The sequence below is a fragment of the Galeopterus variegatus genome, unplaced genomic scaffold (genome assembly GCF_000696425.1).
Source record: "Galeopterus variegatus unplaced genomic scaffold, G_variegatus-3.0.2 Scaffold1461, whole genome shotgun sequence".
In the NCBI taxonomy this organism is placed as follows: Eukaryota; Metazoa; Chordata; class Mammalia; order Dermoptera; family Cynocephalidae; genus Galeopterus; species Galeopterus variegatus.
Window position 1 is genome coordinate 60184 of NW_007727572.1, and position 19919 is coordinate 80102.

General features: G+C 35.7%; 1 protein-coding gene across 1 annotated transcript in view; it reads left to right on the plus strand.

The window, feature by feature from the left end:
* The window catches only part of ZCCHC4 (zinc finger, CCHC domain containing 4), a 51987-nt gene that overhangs the window by 7840 nt on the left and 24228 nt on the right, over positions 1-19919 (plus strand). The window contains exons 4-5 of the mRNA XM_008577210.1: positions 10759-11034; positions 11472-11552. Coding sequence (XP_008575432.1) covers positions 10759-11034; positions 11472-11552 — 357 coding nt within the window. The remainder of the gene's footprint in view (positions 1-10758; positions 11035-11471; positions 11553-19919) is intronic.

Sequence of the window (19919 nt, forward strand, 5' to 3'; positions counted from 1 at the left end):
GGCAATTCGGAAATACTTAGAGGAAAGAGCTAATCAACAAGGCACAAAAATATGAGGCTACCTCAAAAAATTTGTGGAAAAATAGAATTAAAAGATAATACGAATTTTTCCATGAACTTTTTGAAGTGCCCTCATGTATCATGTTTATTTGGCAGTGTTCTTTACCTTCTTTTGAAAATAATTAAACTTAGTTCCTTACGGCAGGTGACTTATCACACCAACTTTAAACTTTCTTTCCTCTGTTCCTAGTGATTTTACAGCCTCTCCTGCCTTCAGTTGGTGTTAGTGTGTGGTAGGTAGTCCTTTTGACCATACTTGAGTAACAGAACCTGATAAAACTTCATCTGTTTGTGGAATCTTCCTTTCTCAGGTCATCTAAAGCTCTAGATTGTTTTTGTCCTTCTTTCAGCAATGAATATTTATTTCTCTAATATCAAATGTATACCCCATTGCTCTGTTTAGGTGCCTGACTGCATGTATAATAACTGTGTTTTGGTACTGAATCATAGGGTGATGGCAGTTAACTCTCCATCTGTAGTTCTAGCAGGGCACAATACTGACTTGAAGCCATGACAGCATCAAGGGTTAGCACCAAGTTCGCACATGAGCAGACAGTATAGAACCACATCATGACTTCTTTCTGGCTGATGACGATTATAAATCATCTGTTAATATTGTAGATGCTAAGATGTGAAAAAATATTCATCTTAGAAGTAATGTAATAGAGTGGTTGGATTTTGCTTTGTGATCCAGTCTGGTAGGCTTTCTTTTAATAGGCTTTCTTCTCTTCGTGTATATTATGCTTGGTCTTAGTTTTACGCTTTCTGTTTGTTTTTCTTTTTGTTCTCTTTCACTATATGGTCTGTGTTTTCTTTTTTTTTAATATGTGTTCTATATTTTTTTCTAGTGGTTACCTTTGTGATTTTTTATACCATATTTAATCCTTTTTTGTTTTCGTCCATCTAAAAAATGAGAAATGATGAACTCAGTATATTTTTTCTTCCTGTCTTTTTTCTTCTGTACAATCACTATCCGATTATAGGTGCTAATTTCTTTTCAGGGTTAACTTTTATGCCTTTGAATACTGCTTTTACCTCTTTTACTTGATTTTCAGTTTCAAATTACATCTTTTGTCCTATGGCTCTAAAACATGAGAAAATCAGTATGCTTATGCTGTCTCCCACCTCTTCTCTTTCCTCTACTCCTTTTATTTGGATTTATCTTATGTACATCTTATACTCTAACTGTAATCTCCACATTTGTTTTTCTTTTGATTCTGTGGTTAAATGGATTCAGTGCTTGCTGACAGCCCTTTTCCTGTGTTTCTTCCTTCAACCACTTGGCTGAGATTTATCCTCTAGCAGTTTTTATTTTTTTAAACAGAAGTTTTATTAATCAAAAAATTTTAAATCAAAATCTGTATGTGGCTATTATATGATTTCATTGATATGATATGTCCAGAATAGGCAAATGCCATAGGGACAGAAAGTAGATTAGTGGTTGCTAGAGGCTGGGGGTGGAGGGGATGGGGAGTAACTGCTGACTGGTGCGAGGTTTCTTTTTGAGGTGATGAAAATGTTTTGGAATTAGATTGTGGCAATGGTTGCACAACTTTGTGAATATACTTAGACCACTGAATTGTATACTTTAAAGGGCGAATTGTATGGTATGTGAATTATATCTCAATTAAAAAAAAATTATATGTGGCAATAGAATCAAACAGGTCTGTGAGGTTTTACAAAGAACAACCACTCCTGTTTCCACCCCTGCATTTTGCCCTCTCAAGAAGCAACTACAGCCAGCTGTTTTAGCTAATTCTTTTAGAATTTACCTTCCTATCTGTGGAGTACACTTCCTTTTGTATCACATCAAAAGTCAGATGATGTCTGGTGGCTCACTTTTTGTGATGTTAAGATCGATCATATGTTCAAGTATTAGCCAGCCTAAAACATCCATTATAAAGGTCCCTATCAGCCTTTTGTCGAATGATTTTAGCAGTAATTGATCATTGCCTAGAGGTATTAAAGGGTTACAAAATATTATCATTGTTTATACATTTATAGCTATAATTCTTCTATAAAGGAGAACTTTATTTCATCAACTATTGGTTTACCTTGTTACAGTTCATATAGACAAGATTAATGTTTAATTCTTCCCTTATGGTCCTTTTTAACCAGTTTTCTGAGTGGTTTGGTACTCCAGCTGCTTTGAAAATGGACTAATTGGGCTCATTTTTTTTGTTGTTTTTATTACCACTATGAAAACATGTATTTTAAAAACCTGGTGTTTTTTAGTCTTGAAATCATTATTCTTTTTGATATAGCACTTTTTGAATTTGATTTAACTTTTATAATACGATGGGGGTTTTATGTAAGATGACCATATAATTTTAATCCAAACCAGGATACTTTTTGAGATTGAGAGGGAGTACTAACCAGAAGGAACTCCAGGACAGCAGATGTAAACTAGGACTGTCCTGGGCAAACAGGGATGAATGGTTACCCTGGTGATATGAGGATTGTTAGGGGGAACTGAACTTTTTTTTTCATATTTGTCAGCTTTACTGAAGTCTAATAAATTAGATACAATTGCAAATATTAAAAATGTGCTATTTGATGAGTTTTGACATAAGCATCTATTCATGAAACCATCACCACAGTCAGGATAGTGAACATATCCATTATCTCTGAAAGTTTCCTCCTACCCAGTTGTCCCATATCCCTTCGCCCTCTGGGCCCCCAGACAACCACTGATCCGCTTTCTCGCACTATAGATTACTTTGCATTTTCTCGAAGTATTATATAAATGTAATCATATAGTGTGTACTGTTTTTTGAGGGGAGATGTATTTATTTATTTAGCATAAATATTTTTGTATACATCCATGTTGATGTGTTTGTAAATAGTTCATTCCTTTATATTCCCAAATAATATTCACTGTATGTATATATCCACTCACCTGTTGTAGACATTTAGGTTTCCTCAATTTATTGACTCTTACAAATAAAGCTGCTGTGAATATTTATGTATAAGTCTTTGTATGGACTCATGCTTTTATTTCTCTTAGGTAAATACCTGGTAGTAGAATGGCTGTATCATATGGTGGGTATATGTTTAACATTTTATAAAACTGCCAAACTTTTCTAAAGTGCCTGTACCATTTTACATTCCCACCAGCAATGTACAAGGATTCCAATTTCTCTCCATCTTCCACAACAGTTGTTATTATCTGTCTTTAATCATAGCCATTGTGAAATGATATTACATTATGGTTTTGATTTGTATTCATGATGTTGAGCATCTTTTCATATGTTTATTAGCTATTTGTGTATTATCTTTGGAGAAATGGCCATTTGGTTCCTTTGTTATTTTTTAGTTGGGCTAATTGCCTTTTTATTATTGAATTATAAGAGTTTTTTATTTTATGGATATAATTCCTTTACAAAATATATAATTTGCAAATATTTTCTCCTATTCTTGTACTTTATTTTCACTTTCTTGATGGTGTCCTCTGCTGTAAAAATGTTTTTAATTTTGATTAAGTCCAATTTATTTATTCTTTTGTTGCTCACAATAAGAATCTTTTGAGGAAAAAAGTTTTAGGTTTTGATGAAATCCAATTCATTGATTCTTTTTCTTTTATACTTTGTGCTTGTGTCCTATTTAAGAAATCTTTGCCAAATCCAGTTATTATTTTCTCCTGTGTTTTCTTCTAGAAGTTATATAGTTTTAGTTCTTCGACTTTGATCTATGATCTATTTTGGGTTAATTTTTAAATATGAAGTGATGAAAGGGTTGAGGTTTGGAGGTCCAAAGTCCAAAATCAGTCTCACTAGGTTAAAGTCAATCTGTTGCTAGGGCTGGTTCCTTTGGAAGAGTCTTAAGAGGAGAATCCGTTTCCTTGCCTTTTCTGATGAAAGGGTTGAGGTTTGGAGGTCCAAAGTCCAAAATCAGTCTCACTAGGTTAAAGTCAGTCTGTTGCTAGGGCTGGTTCCTTTGGAAGAGTCTTAAGAGGAGAATCCGTTTCCTTGCCTTTTTCAGCGTCTAAGGCCGCCTCCATTCCTTGGCTGTGGTCCCTTTCTCCATTTCCATGGTATATCACTCCAGTCCTTGCATCTGTCATCACATCAACTTCTCTCTTAATTCTAGTGCCTCTTTCTTGTGATTACATTGGGTCTACCCAGATATCCGGGATAATATCTGCATCTCAGGATCCTTGACTTAATCAGATGTACAAAGTCTCTGTTGTATTCACAGGTTCCATATTAGCATAGATATCTTTGCTGGGGGTTGAGCATGGGGAGTATTATTCAGCTTGCTAGGATAACTTTGTGAAAAAATCAGTTGACTATAACGTATGGGTCCTTTTCTGGACTCTTCTGTTCCCTCTATCTATTGTATATCTTTACATAAATACCACTTTGTCTTGATTATTGTGACTTTATGATAAATCTCCAAAGCAGGTAGTATAAGTCTTCTAATTTTGTCCTTTGTTTTCAAAGTTGTTTTGGCTATTCTAAGTTCTTTTCATTTTCATGTGAATTTTAGAATGAATTTTTCAGTTTCTACAAAAAGTCCTGCTGGGATTTTAATGGCAATTGTGTTGATTATATATAGATAGATTTGGGGAAAACCAACATCCATAATAATACAGAGTTTTCTAATCCATGACCATAGTTAATCTCTCCAGTTACTAAGTCATCTTTAATTTTTCTCTGTGATGTTTTGCAATTTTCAGGGTACTGGGGTTGCACGTCTTTTGTCAGATTTATCCCTAAGTATTTCATATATTTTAATGCTGTTTTAAATAATAGTGTTTTTAAATTTCAGTTTCTTATTGTCTATTCTAGTCTATAACAGTACAGTTAATTTTGTACACAGATGTTCCTCGACTTACAATGGGGTTATATCCCAATAAACCCATTATAAGTTGAAAATTGTAAGTCGAAAATACATTTAATAGACCTACCAAATATTATAGCTTAGCCTAGTTTACCTTAAATGTGCTCAGAACACTTATCTTAGCCTACAGTTGGGCAAAATCATCTAACACAAAGCCTATTTTATAATTAACTGTTGAATATCTTGTATAATTTATTTAATACTGTAGTGAAAGTGAAAAACAGAGTGGTTGTATGGGTACTCACCATTAACATGTACCCTTGAAAGCACCGTCATAAAACTGAAAAATCATAAATCATACCATCTTAAGGCAGGGACCATCTGTATTGATCTTTTATTCTGCAAACTCTTACTTTTTAGTTCTAGCAGATTTTTTGAGGATTTCCGTAGGACTTTGTACTTACATGAGCATGTTGTCTGTGAATAAAGAAGTTTTAATGTTTCCTTTCCAATCTATGCCTTTTGTTTCTTTATCTTGTTTTGTTTAACTGGCTAGAAACCCTAGTCAATGTTGAGTAGAAAGTATAGGACAGGACATCCTTATTTTGTTCCGGTCTTATGGGATTCATTCATTCAGTCTTCCATTAATATGGCGTTATTGGTTTTCCTTAGATGCTCTTTATCAGGTTGTAGAAGTTCCCTTCTATTCCTAGTTTTCTGAGAATCGTTATCATCAATGGATGTTTGATATTGTCAAGTGCTTTTTGCTGCATCTAATGAGATTATCTTTTTTTTAGACTGTAATATGGTAAATTGCATTGATTGAATTCAAACATTGAAGTACCCTCATATTCCAAGGATAAATTACACTTGTTCATAATGTATTACCTTTTTTATATATTGCTGGTTTTGATTTGGTAAAATTTTGTTAATTTTTGAGTTTGTGTTCATGAGGTATGCTGGTCTGTAGTTTTCTTGTAATTTTTTCTTTTTTTTTTCTGGGTAACACTGGCCTCATGAAATGAGTTGGGAAATATTCCCTCCTCTGTGATTTTCTGGAAGAATTTGTGTAGAACTGGCATTGCTCCATTGTCTTCTGGCCTGCATTGTTTTCAGTGAGAAATCTGATGTCATTCTTATCTTATTCCCCTTAATATTATTATGCTCCTTGTAGTTTTCCTTTGTTTCTTGTGCTTGTGGTTCTCTTAGCTTCTTGCATCTTTTGATGTGATTTTGAAAATTTTCATCCATTATATTTTCAATATTTTTTCTTTTCTTTTTTTATTTTGGTAGCTGGCTAGTACAGGGATCGAACCCTGGACCTTGGTTTTATCAGCACCATGCTCTAACCAACTGAACTAACTAGCCAGCCCTTTTTTCAGAAATTTTTTCTGCTTCCCCTTCTCCATTTTGGGGGCTCCATTGACATATATTTAAGCCCCTGTGTGTTTCATTTTGGGTAATTTCTAAGACTGTGCCTTCAAGTTCACAGCTCTTTTTTCTGTAGTTCCTCAACTGCTAATAATAATCCTATCTAGGGTGCTTTTCATTTCAGACAGTTAAAAAATGTCTTAATAGGTTCGATTTGGTTCTTTTAAATATTTTCTGTGTCTTAACAAGCTCATGCTTTCCCTACCTTTTCTTTTTTTTTTTTTTAAAGATGACCGGTAAGGGGATGTCAACCCTTGGCTTGGTGTTGTCAGCACCACGCTCGCCCAGTGAGCAACCGGCCATCCCTATATGGGATCCGAACCCGTGGCCTTGGTGTTATCAGCACCGCACTCTCCCAAGTGAGCCACAGGCCAGCCCCCTACCTTTTCTTTTTTTATACAGGTTTATTCAAATGTTTCAATGCCAGTAGAAATACCCAATTTATACAATTTATATTCTATTTTTTTTCCCGCAACCTCTCCCCAACCTCCCTCCCCCTCCCCACCTCCACCCCCAGCAAACCTAGGTATGCCCTTTCCCTCTGAAAGTCCAACACACCACTGCGGTCTTTCTTTCCTTCCTTCTTTCTCTCTTAGCTCCCACTTATAAGTGAGAACATCCTGTATTTTTCCCTTTGTGCATGGCTGATTTCACTTAACATAGTTTTCTCCAAGCTCATCCATGTTGCTGCAAGTGGCAGAATTTTATCCTTTTTCAAAAAGTAGTATTTAATAGTGTGTATATGCCACATTTTCCTTATCCAGTCATCTGTCAATGAACATTTGGGTTGGTTCCATAACTTGGCTATTGTAAATAGAGCTGCAATAAACATGGGAGTGCAGGTATACCTCTGGCATAATTTCCACTCCTTTGGGTACAAACCCAGAAGTGGGATTGCTGGATTGTTGTGAGGTGCAGTCTTCCAAAGAAAAGAACACCCACAAAATTTGTTAGGGGTCATGGAAGGTTTATTTCTCTCGCTGGCTGGTGGCTGTCTCTCCAGGCAGTCTGGATAGAGAGCAGCCCTCAGCCCCATTAGGGAAGGGTATATAAAAGCAAAAACTGCATCCTGTACTATGTGGCCCCTGGGCAAAACAGGATGCGTTTTTCTAAAATTGTCTAGCAAAGCCAGATACAGAAGCCAGAATAAGCAAATGTAAAGCCATTTATATAGACTCTTCTGCCTGTCTTCAGGCCGAGTCCCCTAAATAGGTGGTCTTTTAACAGATGGTTAACTAGATTACTAGTCAAAACTAGGTAAAGAAGCTTTTTGGGTAAGGGTCTTTATCACACCTGGGTGCAAGGGCAGGAAATGTGGTTACTTGAGGAGGGGTCTGCTTTAGAGAGCAACTTTGTCATCTACACAGAAAAGAGCTGGCAGTCTGTGGTTTTCTTGCTAACACAGGAACAGGCTTGTGACCACAGAGCTACAGAGTGCAGAAATGCATTTAGCTACTTAAAGTTCACAACTAGGACAAAGATGGAGTCAGTCATGTCATGAGGTGAGGCCCATTACAGGATCATGTGGTAGATCTATCTATAGTTGTTTGAGAAAACTCCATACTGGTTTTCCGTAATGGCTGTATTAATTTACAGTTCCACCAACAGTGTAGAAGAGTTCCCCTTACTCCACATCCTTGCCAGCGTTTGTTATTCTCAGTCTTTTTGATTATAGCCAATCTAACTGGGGTCAGATGATATCTCAGTGTGGTTTTGATTTGTATTTCCCTGATGATTAGTGATGTTGAGCATGTTTTCCTGTTGGCCACTTGTATGTCTTGTTTGAAAGATGTCTGCTCAGCTCCTTTGCACATTTTTTAATTGGGTTATTTGTTTTTTTACTGTGTAGTTGTTTAAGTTCTAGTATATTCTGGATATTAATCCCTTATCAGATGTATAGTTTGCAAATATTTTCTCCCATTCTGTAGGTTGTCTTTTTGCTCTGTTAACTGTTTCCTTTGCTGTGCAGAAGCTTTTTATTTTGTTATAATACCATTTATTTTTTCTTTTGTTGCTTGTGCTTTTGGAGTCTTTTCATACAGTCTTTGCCCAGTCTTATTTCCTGAAGTGTTTCCCCTGTGTTTTCCTTTAGGACCTCTACCTTCTTGAACACATGGAATATAGTTATAAGTAGCTTTAATGTTTCTGCCTACTAATTGTGTCATCCATCTTTTTGGGGTTTGTTTGGATTGATTTTTCCCCCTAATCATGAGTCATATTTTCCTGTTTCTGTGCATACTTGGTAATATTTGATTGGATGATGGCAGTGTGATTTTACCTTGTTGTATACTGGATACTTAGTATTCCTTTACATATTTCTGAGACACAGTTTAGTTGCTTGGCTATAGTTTGATATTCTTGAGCAGGATTTGGCAAACTACGGCCTATAGGCCAACTCTGGCCTTGCCTGTTCATTTACGTTTGGTTTGTGGTAGCTTTTATACTATCACAACAGAATAGTTGTGACAGAGACTGCATGGCCTGCCAAGCTCAAAATATTAAGTTTCTGATCTTTTACAGAAAAAGTTTGCTGACCCTGCTTTCGATGACTTGTAGGTAAGCTTTTTAGGTAAGACACAGCAGCCTTTGTTCCAGGGCTGATTTTTCCATACTACTGAGTCTGTACCCTTCTGAGGACTTTACATGATGCTTGTGTCTGGTGAGGTTTTTCTACTCTGGCTTGTCAGTAAACAAACTATTCTGGGCTCTCTGTGTATATTCAGTGATTATTCCACCTGCTCCTTTTTAGTGATTATTTCCCTCGCCTTGGGTCATTTCATCACACACCAGTGCTGATCAGTCAGAACTTGGCTAAAGACTTGGGGGTCATTAACAGCAAATCTTGGAATGTGCGCCCCTCTCTCTCTCTTTCTCAGTGTACAGCTTTCTGCTCTCCACGTACTCCGTATGTATTCTACAGTGCTCTGCCCAGGACTTCTAGCTTCCTTAACCTCCCCAAATTCTCCCCTCAGTCTCATCAGGGAGCTCTGGCTTCTGCATCCCTGGGCTGCCAGCTCTCCACAGGTAGTAAGCTGGGTTGTTGTAGACTCACCTCATCTGTTCCCTTCTCAGCGTTCATGGTTTTGGGCTGCCAGTTGTCCAATGTCTTAAAACTGATGTTTTATATATTTTGTCTTTAAAAAAACTTTTTTGAGGGCCAGGATGGTAAATCATGGCTGGCTCTGGAAGTCTTCAACACTTAACATTTAGTAATGAAAAGTAATAGTAGTAAGTTCAGTGTTTCTGATCCATTAATTCTTTCCAGTCACATTTCATGTCTTAATGGCCCTTTTCTCTACTGACATTCTTACTCTGAATTGCTAAGAAGTTTTTTCTAATATCCTTCTATCTCTCTCCTTTTTCTTTCCTGTCATAGATAAAGCTGTCAAAAGAACAGTTATCATGGAAATAGAAACACTTGAGTTACTGGCACAATAGCTTTCTTGCCGTAGTCATTCAGAATACCTATTTGTCTTTGCCTTGTGTTCTTTGACGTGAAACAGTGCTTAGACATTAAAAGTTTTATACTCACTTTGACTCCATGTTAAGTTCACAGTTTTTACACTGCAGTTCTTGAATTTAGTTCCATTGAAACTGCATGACTGGAAAAAAAAAATGTATGACTGTCCTCAGACTATAAGAATCCTTTAGTGTACTACTTAACATGCTTGGATTTGGACATTTCTGACCCTCTGTATGTGGTCCTTAATAATCTTATTTATTTATTTTTTGTTTTTACTCTGTTCTCATAGCCGGTATCACATATAGAAAATCAGCAGTTTTAAAAATGTCCCAACCATGGTTATTTTCTCTCCTCAATAATCTCTAATAAAATGAAAACAAAGCCAAAAAAAAAAAAAATGATGACTTTGAAATCAGATATAGGGGTGCCTTGAAAGAGATCAAATGGAATGTCCAATGTAGTCTTTTATAAGGCTTTGAATATTGTCTGGCTGTTTTGGGGATAAGCCTGTAACTGCCTCCATCAGTACTGCTAAGAACAGAATAGTGTTGTAGGAACATCTTTTCTTTTAGGGGGTAATTTTTCTTGCCAAGTATGCTATAAGAACTTGAAGAATGATCTTAATTTCTCATTTTAAAATGACTGTCAGCTGAGCCAGACTGTTTAACACTTCAGTGTTGGAACACATGGATTTGTCAATAAATTGAAACGAGATAGCAGTCGTCATTACTACCAAGTTGTTTGAGTAATATATTCACATTTTAAATGGATATTGATCTTCATTCAGTGACTAAATTGGAGCATCTCAATTCTTATGAAATTGCTGATTCTTTTCCACTTGGAGATACGCAGCCAGACATAAATCTGTGTAATGTTAGTGAGGATTTTTCTTACCTTTGCTTCTTTACACAATACTCTTTAGGAAGTAAGACTACTTTTTGGATATCAAAAATAGCAAAATTACGTTGTCTTTAAAACAACAAACTTAAAATATATTATTTTGTGTTTTATTGTGTCTTGAAGGTATTTGAAGTTTATTGAGTTGCCGTTGACTCAGAGAAAGTTTTGTCAAAGATGTCAGCAGTTACTCTTACCAGACGACTGGGGGGAGCATTGTGAGCATCCGGTTATGTGTGATATTTCTATCACCCAGTTAAGAAGGCCCAGTCAACTCCTTTATCCATTGGAAAATAAGAAGACAAATGCCCAGTATCTGTTTGCTGATAGGAGCTGTCAGTTCTTGGTAGACCTACTTTCTACCCTTGGATTCAGAAGAGTACTGTGTGTTGGAACACCAAGGTATGTTATATGATTTTTTAAAAAAATTCTCTTCTCACCACTATTTAAACTGTAAGAAAATTTTACCAAGTAGCTATTTATTCTGTGCAGAGTACAGCATGAAGCCTTAAGTAAAGCATGGTCCTCTTAAGGAGTTTGCAACCTATATTCCATTTGAGAGAAATCTTTATAGATTTCTTTCTGATATATGATAGGAGATTCTTTCTGATTTGATTCCTAAATTGCTTATAATTTTAGACTTCTCTGGTTCAGATAAGTTCTGTCCTTTTAAGACTATTTCAGAAGTGAAACCTTGGTTATATCTGCCAAATTCTCTTTAATGTTTCACTGAAATATTAGAAATATCAGAATAACATTGATGGGTTTTGTTGTTTGTTTGCTTATAGTCTATGATATTTGTAATTTCTTATTAAATTTGCTTTCACTAATTGCTTTAGGTTGCACGAGCTGATCAGGTTGACAGCATCAGATGACAAGAAGTCTAACACTAAAAGCCTTTTATTGGATATTGATTTTCGGTAGGTTTATAAAAAATATCATTCTCATTCATTGTCTCCTGTTTCTTTTTAGTGTTTTTCTCTTCTTCTTTATCACCTGTTACAACTTTAAAATTAACATTTAGAAGTAGTAATTGGTTATGAGGCACCTTTTTAGTCACATAAACTGAGCATGTAATCTTCTGTATTTCAAACAGGGAGACAGTTGATTTCTCTTTTTGCTACTGTGCTTCCTAGATTTTCTCTATGGATGCCTCTAGTTATCTTTGGTTTATAACTTAGAGACAAATTCCTATTGAGTGTGGTTTCTTTTCATATACTTATTTTTAAAGATAATTCTGAACTGCTTCATATGTAATCAGATTTCCAGGATTTTGTTTCATCTTCAGATCTCCTATTGAGTGTGGTTTCTTTTCATATACTTATTTTTAAAGATAATTCTGAACTGCTTCATGTGTAATCAGATTTCCAGGATTTTGTTTCATCTTCAGATCTCTGAAGTACAATAAGACATTTCTTTTAATATATTTTACCAGATGCTGGGCATATTGTCTTTCACTGGACATTGCCTGAAATGAATGGAGTTCTAACTTGGAAATAGACAGGTTCCAAGACAGGGGATTAACAGATTAACTTTGTTGGGGAGGGTCAAGATTACATGGCAGCTAATGTGTTGGGACAAACAGAGATGAGATGGAGTGAGGAACACACCTCGAATCTCCTCTCTGGTAATTTAGAAGATATAGACCTTTGATTTATAATACACGTGGCAGATGTGTCCTCCCACTGTCTCTAATTCTGTAGATTGGAAGTATTCTTTCTAGTTTCTGTAATTGTTTGAATTCCAGGAGTTAATGGTAGGTTTATAAGACACTGTGTTCTTAGTATCTTTTACATGTTCTTGAATGTATTGAAGGAATCAAGCTTTGTGTTTCTTTTGATTTAGGTCTAGTAGAGTCTGTTTGGCCAATATTCCAATATTTGTTGGAGAGAATCTGTGAAATTAAATATGCTTTCTCTCCCTAAAAACAAGGCAGACAGATTTTTATAGTGTGAAATGTCACATTAAAAAGTACAGCTTTTATCATTTTTTTCTTTAGATTTCCAAGTCAACTTTACATTGTCTAATATAAGCAACGTTTCTCAGAAATTACCTACACTCATTCTTTATTAACAAAACTAGCTTATTAACCACTCATGCCTTGTTAACAGAACTACCACAGTTTACTAACATGTATTTGACATGAGTGATCCTTGACAAAATTATAATATAGACTTCTTTTAAAGATAAACTCAGTTTCTTTCTTTAATTGAGAAATACCTAATCTAAAAATTCGAAATTTGAAGTACTCCAAAATCCGAAACTTTTTGAGCACCAATGTGACACTCAAAGGAAATGCTCATTGGAACATTTGATGTTTGGAATTTTGAATTAGGGATGTTCAACTGGTATATGTTCTTCAAATATTCCAAAATCCAAAAGATTCTGAAATCCAAAACACTTTTGGTCCCAAGCAATTTAGGTTAAGGGTGCTCAACCTGTCTAATTTACACAATTTCACCATTTCATAATTTCACTGAGAGTGTATTTTTCAGTGGTTTTTGGTGTATATTCACTTTTTATGCCATCTTCACCAACTGTCTACTTCCAGAACATTTTCATCACACTGAAAAGAAAGTTTGTATTCACTTCCTCTGACAATTACTTTCTCCATGGATTTGCCTGTTCTGGATATTTTATATAAATGAATTTATAAAATGTTTGACCTTTGTGTTTGGCTACTTTGACTTAGCATAGTTTCAAGTTCATCCTTGTCACAGCGTATAAGAGTAATTTCTTTTATGGCTATGTGGTAATATTTCACTGTATGAATATATCAATTTCTTTTAAAAAATTTTATGTTCCTTTTGTTATTATAAATGCATTAATTTAAAGTTAGAAGTTCGACTTTTGTTCTTATAGTATCAGTGTTAACAATAGCTGGTATATATTGAGTGCTGGTCACATGTCAGGCTCTGTTCTAACTCATTCCTCATGGTAGCCCTGTCTAGATGCTGTTATCTCCCTCATTTTCCAGATGGGAAAACTGAGGTACAAAAACGTTAACTAACTTGACCAGAGTCACAGTTTGTAAGTGGCCAAACCAGGATTCAAACCCAGGCAGTCTGGCTCTGAAAATTAAGTTATCCTCTGGACACAACTTTGCTTTTGAACTTGTATATGAGCCTTTCATATAGTCCATTTCTCTCCTGTCATCCTTCTCTCTCTCCCTTTCTCACCCTGCCTTCTTCTGCAAAGGATTTCAGATAAATCAATAACTGGTTTTCAGGTTACTTATATATTTAGAATAAGGCACTCATGTTAGTCAGGAATTTTTCACTGATGTCCCAGAAATCCATTCATGTAAAAGTGAATTTATTAGTTCACATTACTACAGTGTAGTTTATGGCAAGCTTTAGTCATTCGAGATCCTAGGCCTTACACAACGTTCTTAGGGCTCTTTCTTTACCTCTCATTCTGTCTTTCTCTGTGTATTAGCTTAGTTCTACAGACAGCTTCTGTCATACTGCATGGGCTTTCATGGCAGCAGCTTTAAGCTTATATAGTCTCAGCTTAACTGCCCAGTGGAAAGAGGCAGTCTTTCCTGAGAGCTCCAGCAGCAGTACTCCAGGGAGTACTCCAACTGGCTTGGCTGGGGTCATGTGCCCATTCCAGACCCATCACCGTGGCTTGGCAGATTGGGTTCTCTGGCCAGCCACTGACCAACTTCATGGAGTAGGTTCTCCACAGGAAATAGGTGTTCGACTGAAGGAGCAGAAATATAGATGCTGGAGAGATAAAAAGTCAGATGTGTATAACTGAATTATTTAACACAATATATGCAGTTGTCAGCAGCACTCAGGTTCCTACTTTTGGCACTTTTACTTCAGTGAAAACGGGACAGTGTTATTTTTCCAATAGTATGGTTCTTTCAATTTGCATTAAAAGTTATATAATGATCCTGATTTCATTAAAGACAAGCTTTTTTCAAGCTAGTTGTGGTAGATTAATGTATACAAAAAGAAACTAGGAAAAATTATACTGTGTCATCTCAAAGAACTTGTGCAAACTGCAACGATTGCTGATTTACTTTTTTTTTTTTTTTTTTTTTAAAGCAAAAGGGATCTTTAATTCGGCCACCTGAAAGACTCTGGATTTTGGTTTTTTAAACATTTTGTATGCATATAAACATTTTAAATAGTAGACTCATTATATGTAGTCTTTTTTTCCACTTGCTATATTTCAGGCATATTGCCTTTTTAAAAAAAAATTGATATATATTTCACATACATAAAACAGTGGTTTTCAGTATATTCACACTAAACATTTTGTATGCATATAAACATTTTAAATAGTAGACTCATTATATGTAGTCTTTTTTTTCACTTGCTATATTTCAGGCATATTGCCTTTTTAAAAAAAAATTGATATATATTTCACATACATAAAACAGTGGTTTTCAGTATATTCACACGGTCATGCAACCATTATCACTGTCTAATTCGAGAACATTTTTATCACCTTCAAAAAAGAAACAGTCACCCAGTGAGCAGTCTTTCCCTATTTTCCCTGTCCCCCACTTTTGATAAACATTAATGTACTTTCTGTCTTTATGGATTTTCCTATTCTAGATATTTCATATAAGTGGGATCATGTAATAGTGGCCTTTTGTGTCTGATTTCTTTTACTTAGGATAATATTTTTAAGATTCATCCATGTTGTTGCATGTATGATCACTTCATTCCTTTTTATGGTTGAATAACATTCCACTGTATGGATATACCAAATTTTGTTTATCTGTTCATCAGGATGGATATTTGAGTTGCTTCTACTTTTTGCCTATTATGAAGAATGCTGCTATGAACATTTGTGCATAAGTTTTATGTGAACATAGGTTTTCAGATCTTTGGGGTATTATATTAGTTTGCTAGGGCTACCATAACAAAATACCACAGACTGTGTGGCTTAAACAACAGAGATTTATTCTCTCACAGTTCTGGAGGCTAGAAGTCCAAGATCAAGATTTCAGCAGATTTGGTTTTTCCTGGCCTATCTCCTTGGCTTGCAGATGGCTGCCTTCTCACTGTGTCTTCACATGGCCTTTTTTCTGTGTGTGCACATCTCTGGTGTCTCTTTGTATGTTCAATTTTCCTCTTATAAAGAAACCAGTCAGATTGGATTTGGGCTCACTACAACAGCCTGATTTTTACTTAATCACCTTTCTACAAGCGCTGTCTCCAAATAGTCACATGCTGAAGTATTGGCAGTAAAGGCTACAACATAAGGATTTTGGGGGGACACAATTCAGCCCAGATAGGTATACCTAGAAATGGAATTGCTGGGTTATGTGGTAACTTTATGTTTAACTTCTTGAGGAACTGCCAAACTGTTTTCAAAGATGGCTGCACCATGTTATAGTCCCACCAGGACTATATGAGGGTTCTAATTTCTCTACGGTCTTGTCATAACTTATTATTGTCTCTCTTTTTGAAATGATAACTTGTTGTTGTTTTATTTTGCTTTACCCCTGATGGCTAATGATATTGAGCATCTTTTCATGTGCTTATGGGCTATTTGATTATCTTTTTTTGGAGAAATGTCTATTCAGTTCTTTGCTGATTTTTTAATAGGTTATTTGTCTTTTTGTTGTTGAATTGAGAGAGTTCTTAATATATTCGGGATACTAGACCTTTTACCAGAGATATGATTTGCAAATATTTTCCCGCCTTCTGTGGGTTGTCTTTTTACTTTTGATGAAGTCCAGTTCTTCTCTTCTTTCTTTGGTTGCTTGTGTTTTAGGTTTTATAACTTAAGAAATTATTGCCTAATGCAAGATCACGAATATGTACACCCATTGTTTTCTTCTAAGAGTTTTATAATTTTTGCTCTTACATTTAGGTCTTTGATATATTTTGAACTAATTTTTATATATGGTATGAGGTAGGGATTCAACTTCATTCTTCTGTATTGGATATCCAGTTGCCCCAGCACCATTTATTGAAAAGACTGTTCTTCCCTCATTGAATTGTCCTGGAACCCTGTTGAAAACCAAATTACCGTAAATGTATGGATTTGTTTCTGGACTGTCAATTCCCATCCTTATGTCAGTCCCACACAGTCTTGATTACTGTTGCTTTATAGTAAGTTTTGAAATTGGAAAGTATGAGTCTTCCAACATTGTTGTTCTTTTTCAATACTGGTTTTGGTTATTCTGGGCTTTTTGCATTTCCATATGAATTTTAGGATTGGCTTGTCAATTTCTACAAAAAATCCAGCTGGGATTTTCATAGAGATTGCAATTGGATTTATAGATCAATTTGGGGAGTATTGCCATCTTAATATTAAGTCTTCCAGTTTATGAACATGAGATATCTTTTTATTTATTTAGATCTTCTTAATTTCTCTGTGATATTTTATAGTTTTCAGTGTACAACTCATACTTCTTTTGTTAAATTTATTTCTAAATGTTTTATTCTTCTTGGTCCTATGTAAATTAAATGAAATTATTTCCTTAATTTCATTTTGTATCATTTATTGCAAGTACCCTGACTTACTGTTTAAGAAAATTGTGCTAAAATATGTATAATGTAACATTTAACATCTTAACCATCTTAAGTTTAGTAGTGTTAAGCACATTCATGTCATTTAAACCAATCTCCAGATCTTTTATCATCTTGCCTGCCTTTTTTTGGGGGGGGGGCTACTGGCTGGAATGGGGATTCAAATCCTTGACCTTGGTGTTACAACACCATGCTCTAACCAACTAAGCTCACTGGCCATCTCTGATCATTTACTTTTTAAAAAAATTTTTAATTGGCAAATAATAATTGTATATATTTATAGGTTACAATGTGATGTTTTGATGCATTGTAAACATTGTGGAATAATCAAATTAGGGTAATTAGCAAATCCATCACCTCAAATATTTATCATTTCATTATGGTGAGAACATTTAAAATCCTTACTTGTAGCTATTTTGAAATATACAATACATTATTATTAAACATAATCATTTTGCTGTGCAGTAGAACAACAGAACTTATTCTTCCAGTGTCTTCCTCTTTCTCTCTCTCCTCTAGTCCCCACCTCTGGTAATCACCATTCTACTCCTTACTTTTATGAATTCAAAACTTTTTTAGATACCACATCTAAGTGAGATCATATGGTATTTGTCTCTCTGTGCCTGCCTTATTTCACTTAATTTGTAACCTACCAAGACTGAATTATGAAGAAATTGGAAATCTGAACAGATCTGTAATGAGTAAGAAGATGGAATCAGTAATTAAAAGTCTCTCAACAAAGAAAAGCTCAGGACCAGACTGAATTCTACCAGATACTTAAAGAACTAATACCAGTCCTTCTCAAACTCTTCCAAAAAACTGAAGAGGAAGGAATACTTCCAAACTCATTTTACGAGGCCAGCATCACCCTGATACCAAAGCCAGACAAAAACACCACAAGAAAAGAAAACTGTAGGCCAATATCACTGATGATCATAGATCCCAAAATCCTCAACAAAATGCTAGCAAATCTTATTCAACTGTACATTAAATGGATCATTCACCATGATCAAGTGGGATTTATCTGTGAGATGCAAGTTTTGTTCAACATATGCAAATCAATATATGTGATTCACCATATTGACATAATGAAGGACAAAAAACCACATGATTCTCTCAATAGATGTACAAAAAGCATTTGACAAAATTCGACATCCTTTTATGATAAAAACGCTCAACAAAATAGGTAAAGAAGGAATGTTCCTCAATGTAATAAAGGCCATATGTGGTAAGTCCACAGCTAACATCATATTGAACAGTGAAAAGTGGAAGGCTTTTCCTCTAAGCTCAGGAGTAAAATAAGAATGCCGTTTTAGTCCATTTCTGTTGCTTATAACAAAATACCTAAAACTAGGTGATGTATAAAGAAAACAATTTATTGCTTACAGTTTCTGAGGCTGGGAAGTGCAAAGCCCATCTCGTAGTGGTGATAGTGACCCAGGGGTCTCACATTGCAAATAGTGGAAGCAGAGAGAGAGCAAGAGGACAACTTCCTCATTCACTGTCCTTTCAAAGCCCTCCAAACCCATGACCACCATTTTTAATCCATTCACTACAGCATGGTCCTACAATCAGATCACCTCTTCAAGGCACCACCTTTCAATTACCATAATAGGATTTCCCATCCTCAACAGTTACAGTGGGGATTAAGCTTCTAATATATGAAATTAGGGACACAATTCAAGCTTTTGGAGGGACATAATTCAATCCACTACAAATGCCCGCTCTCAACACTTCTGTTGCTTGATTTACTTTTTTTTTGTCTTTTTTCCGTGTCCGGCAACGGATCGCAACCCTCACTGTTCCCCCCGCACCGGACCGGGGACCGGCAACGGGACCGCAACCCTCGGCGCCGCCCCCGTGCCTCACTCAGCCAGTGAGCGGGAACCGGTCTGCATGTGGGATCCGAACCCTCGGGCGGGAGCGCCGCCGCGCTTCCCAAGCGGCGCACTATCCAGTGCGCCACCGGGCCGGCCCTTGATTTACTTTTAATCTGAAAGATTTATTGTCCCCTTAACTATTTCACCTTTAATGCCATGCCTTGTAGTTTTACCTTTCTTGCTCCTGTAGTTGGACTCCTCTTGTCAGAGTAGGGGGTAGGAGATGTGGGTCAAGTTATTTTATAACTTATGGAATATATTGATACTTATTTTCTTTTCATGTCTATAAACTTCTCTGTATACATGCAAATAAGAGCTGATGGTGTTCTATTGCAGACTAGGAGATGTGGGTCAAGTTATTTTATAACTTATGGAATATATTGATACTTATTTTCTTTTCGTGTCTATAAACTTCTCTGTATACATGCAAATAAGAGCTGATGGTGTTCTATTGCAGACATGGCAGCTTAGTTTCTACAGAACTAAGTCAGTTCTGTAGGTCAACATGAGGTTCAGAGAGAGCTGGTTTATTGAAACAGCCAGAATGAGTTCAGGCTGTTGCCTGTGTTTACAGTATGATAGAATGTCGGGTTGGTTCACATCTCTCACAAAGACCACAATTAAATTGCCCCACGAAAGGTTCATCCAGGGCTGCAGAACTGCCTCAACTCCAGTGTTCTATGTAGATGTGCTATAAATATCTTTTCAGGGGGTATACATATGAAGATAACATTTGCTAAGATTGGATTTCTATATGCTCTAATTTTAGCATGAAAGATGTGAAACTCTATTTGGCAAACTATTATCCAAATAGTTATATCAAAAAATGAATTTCTTAGGTTCATTTCATGAACCAATTTTATTCAGCTCTTGATTATATTTCCTGTGTGTAGAGCATGTTTCACAC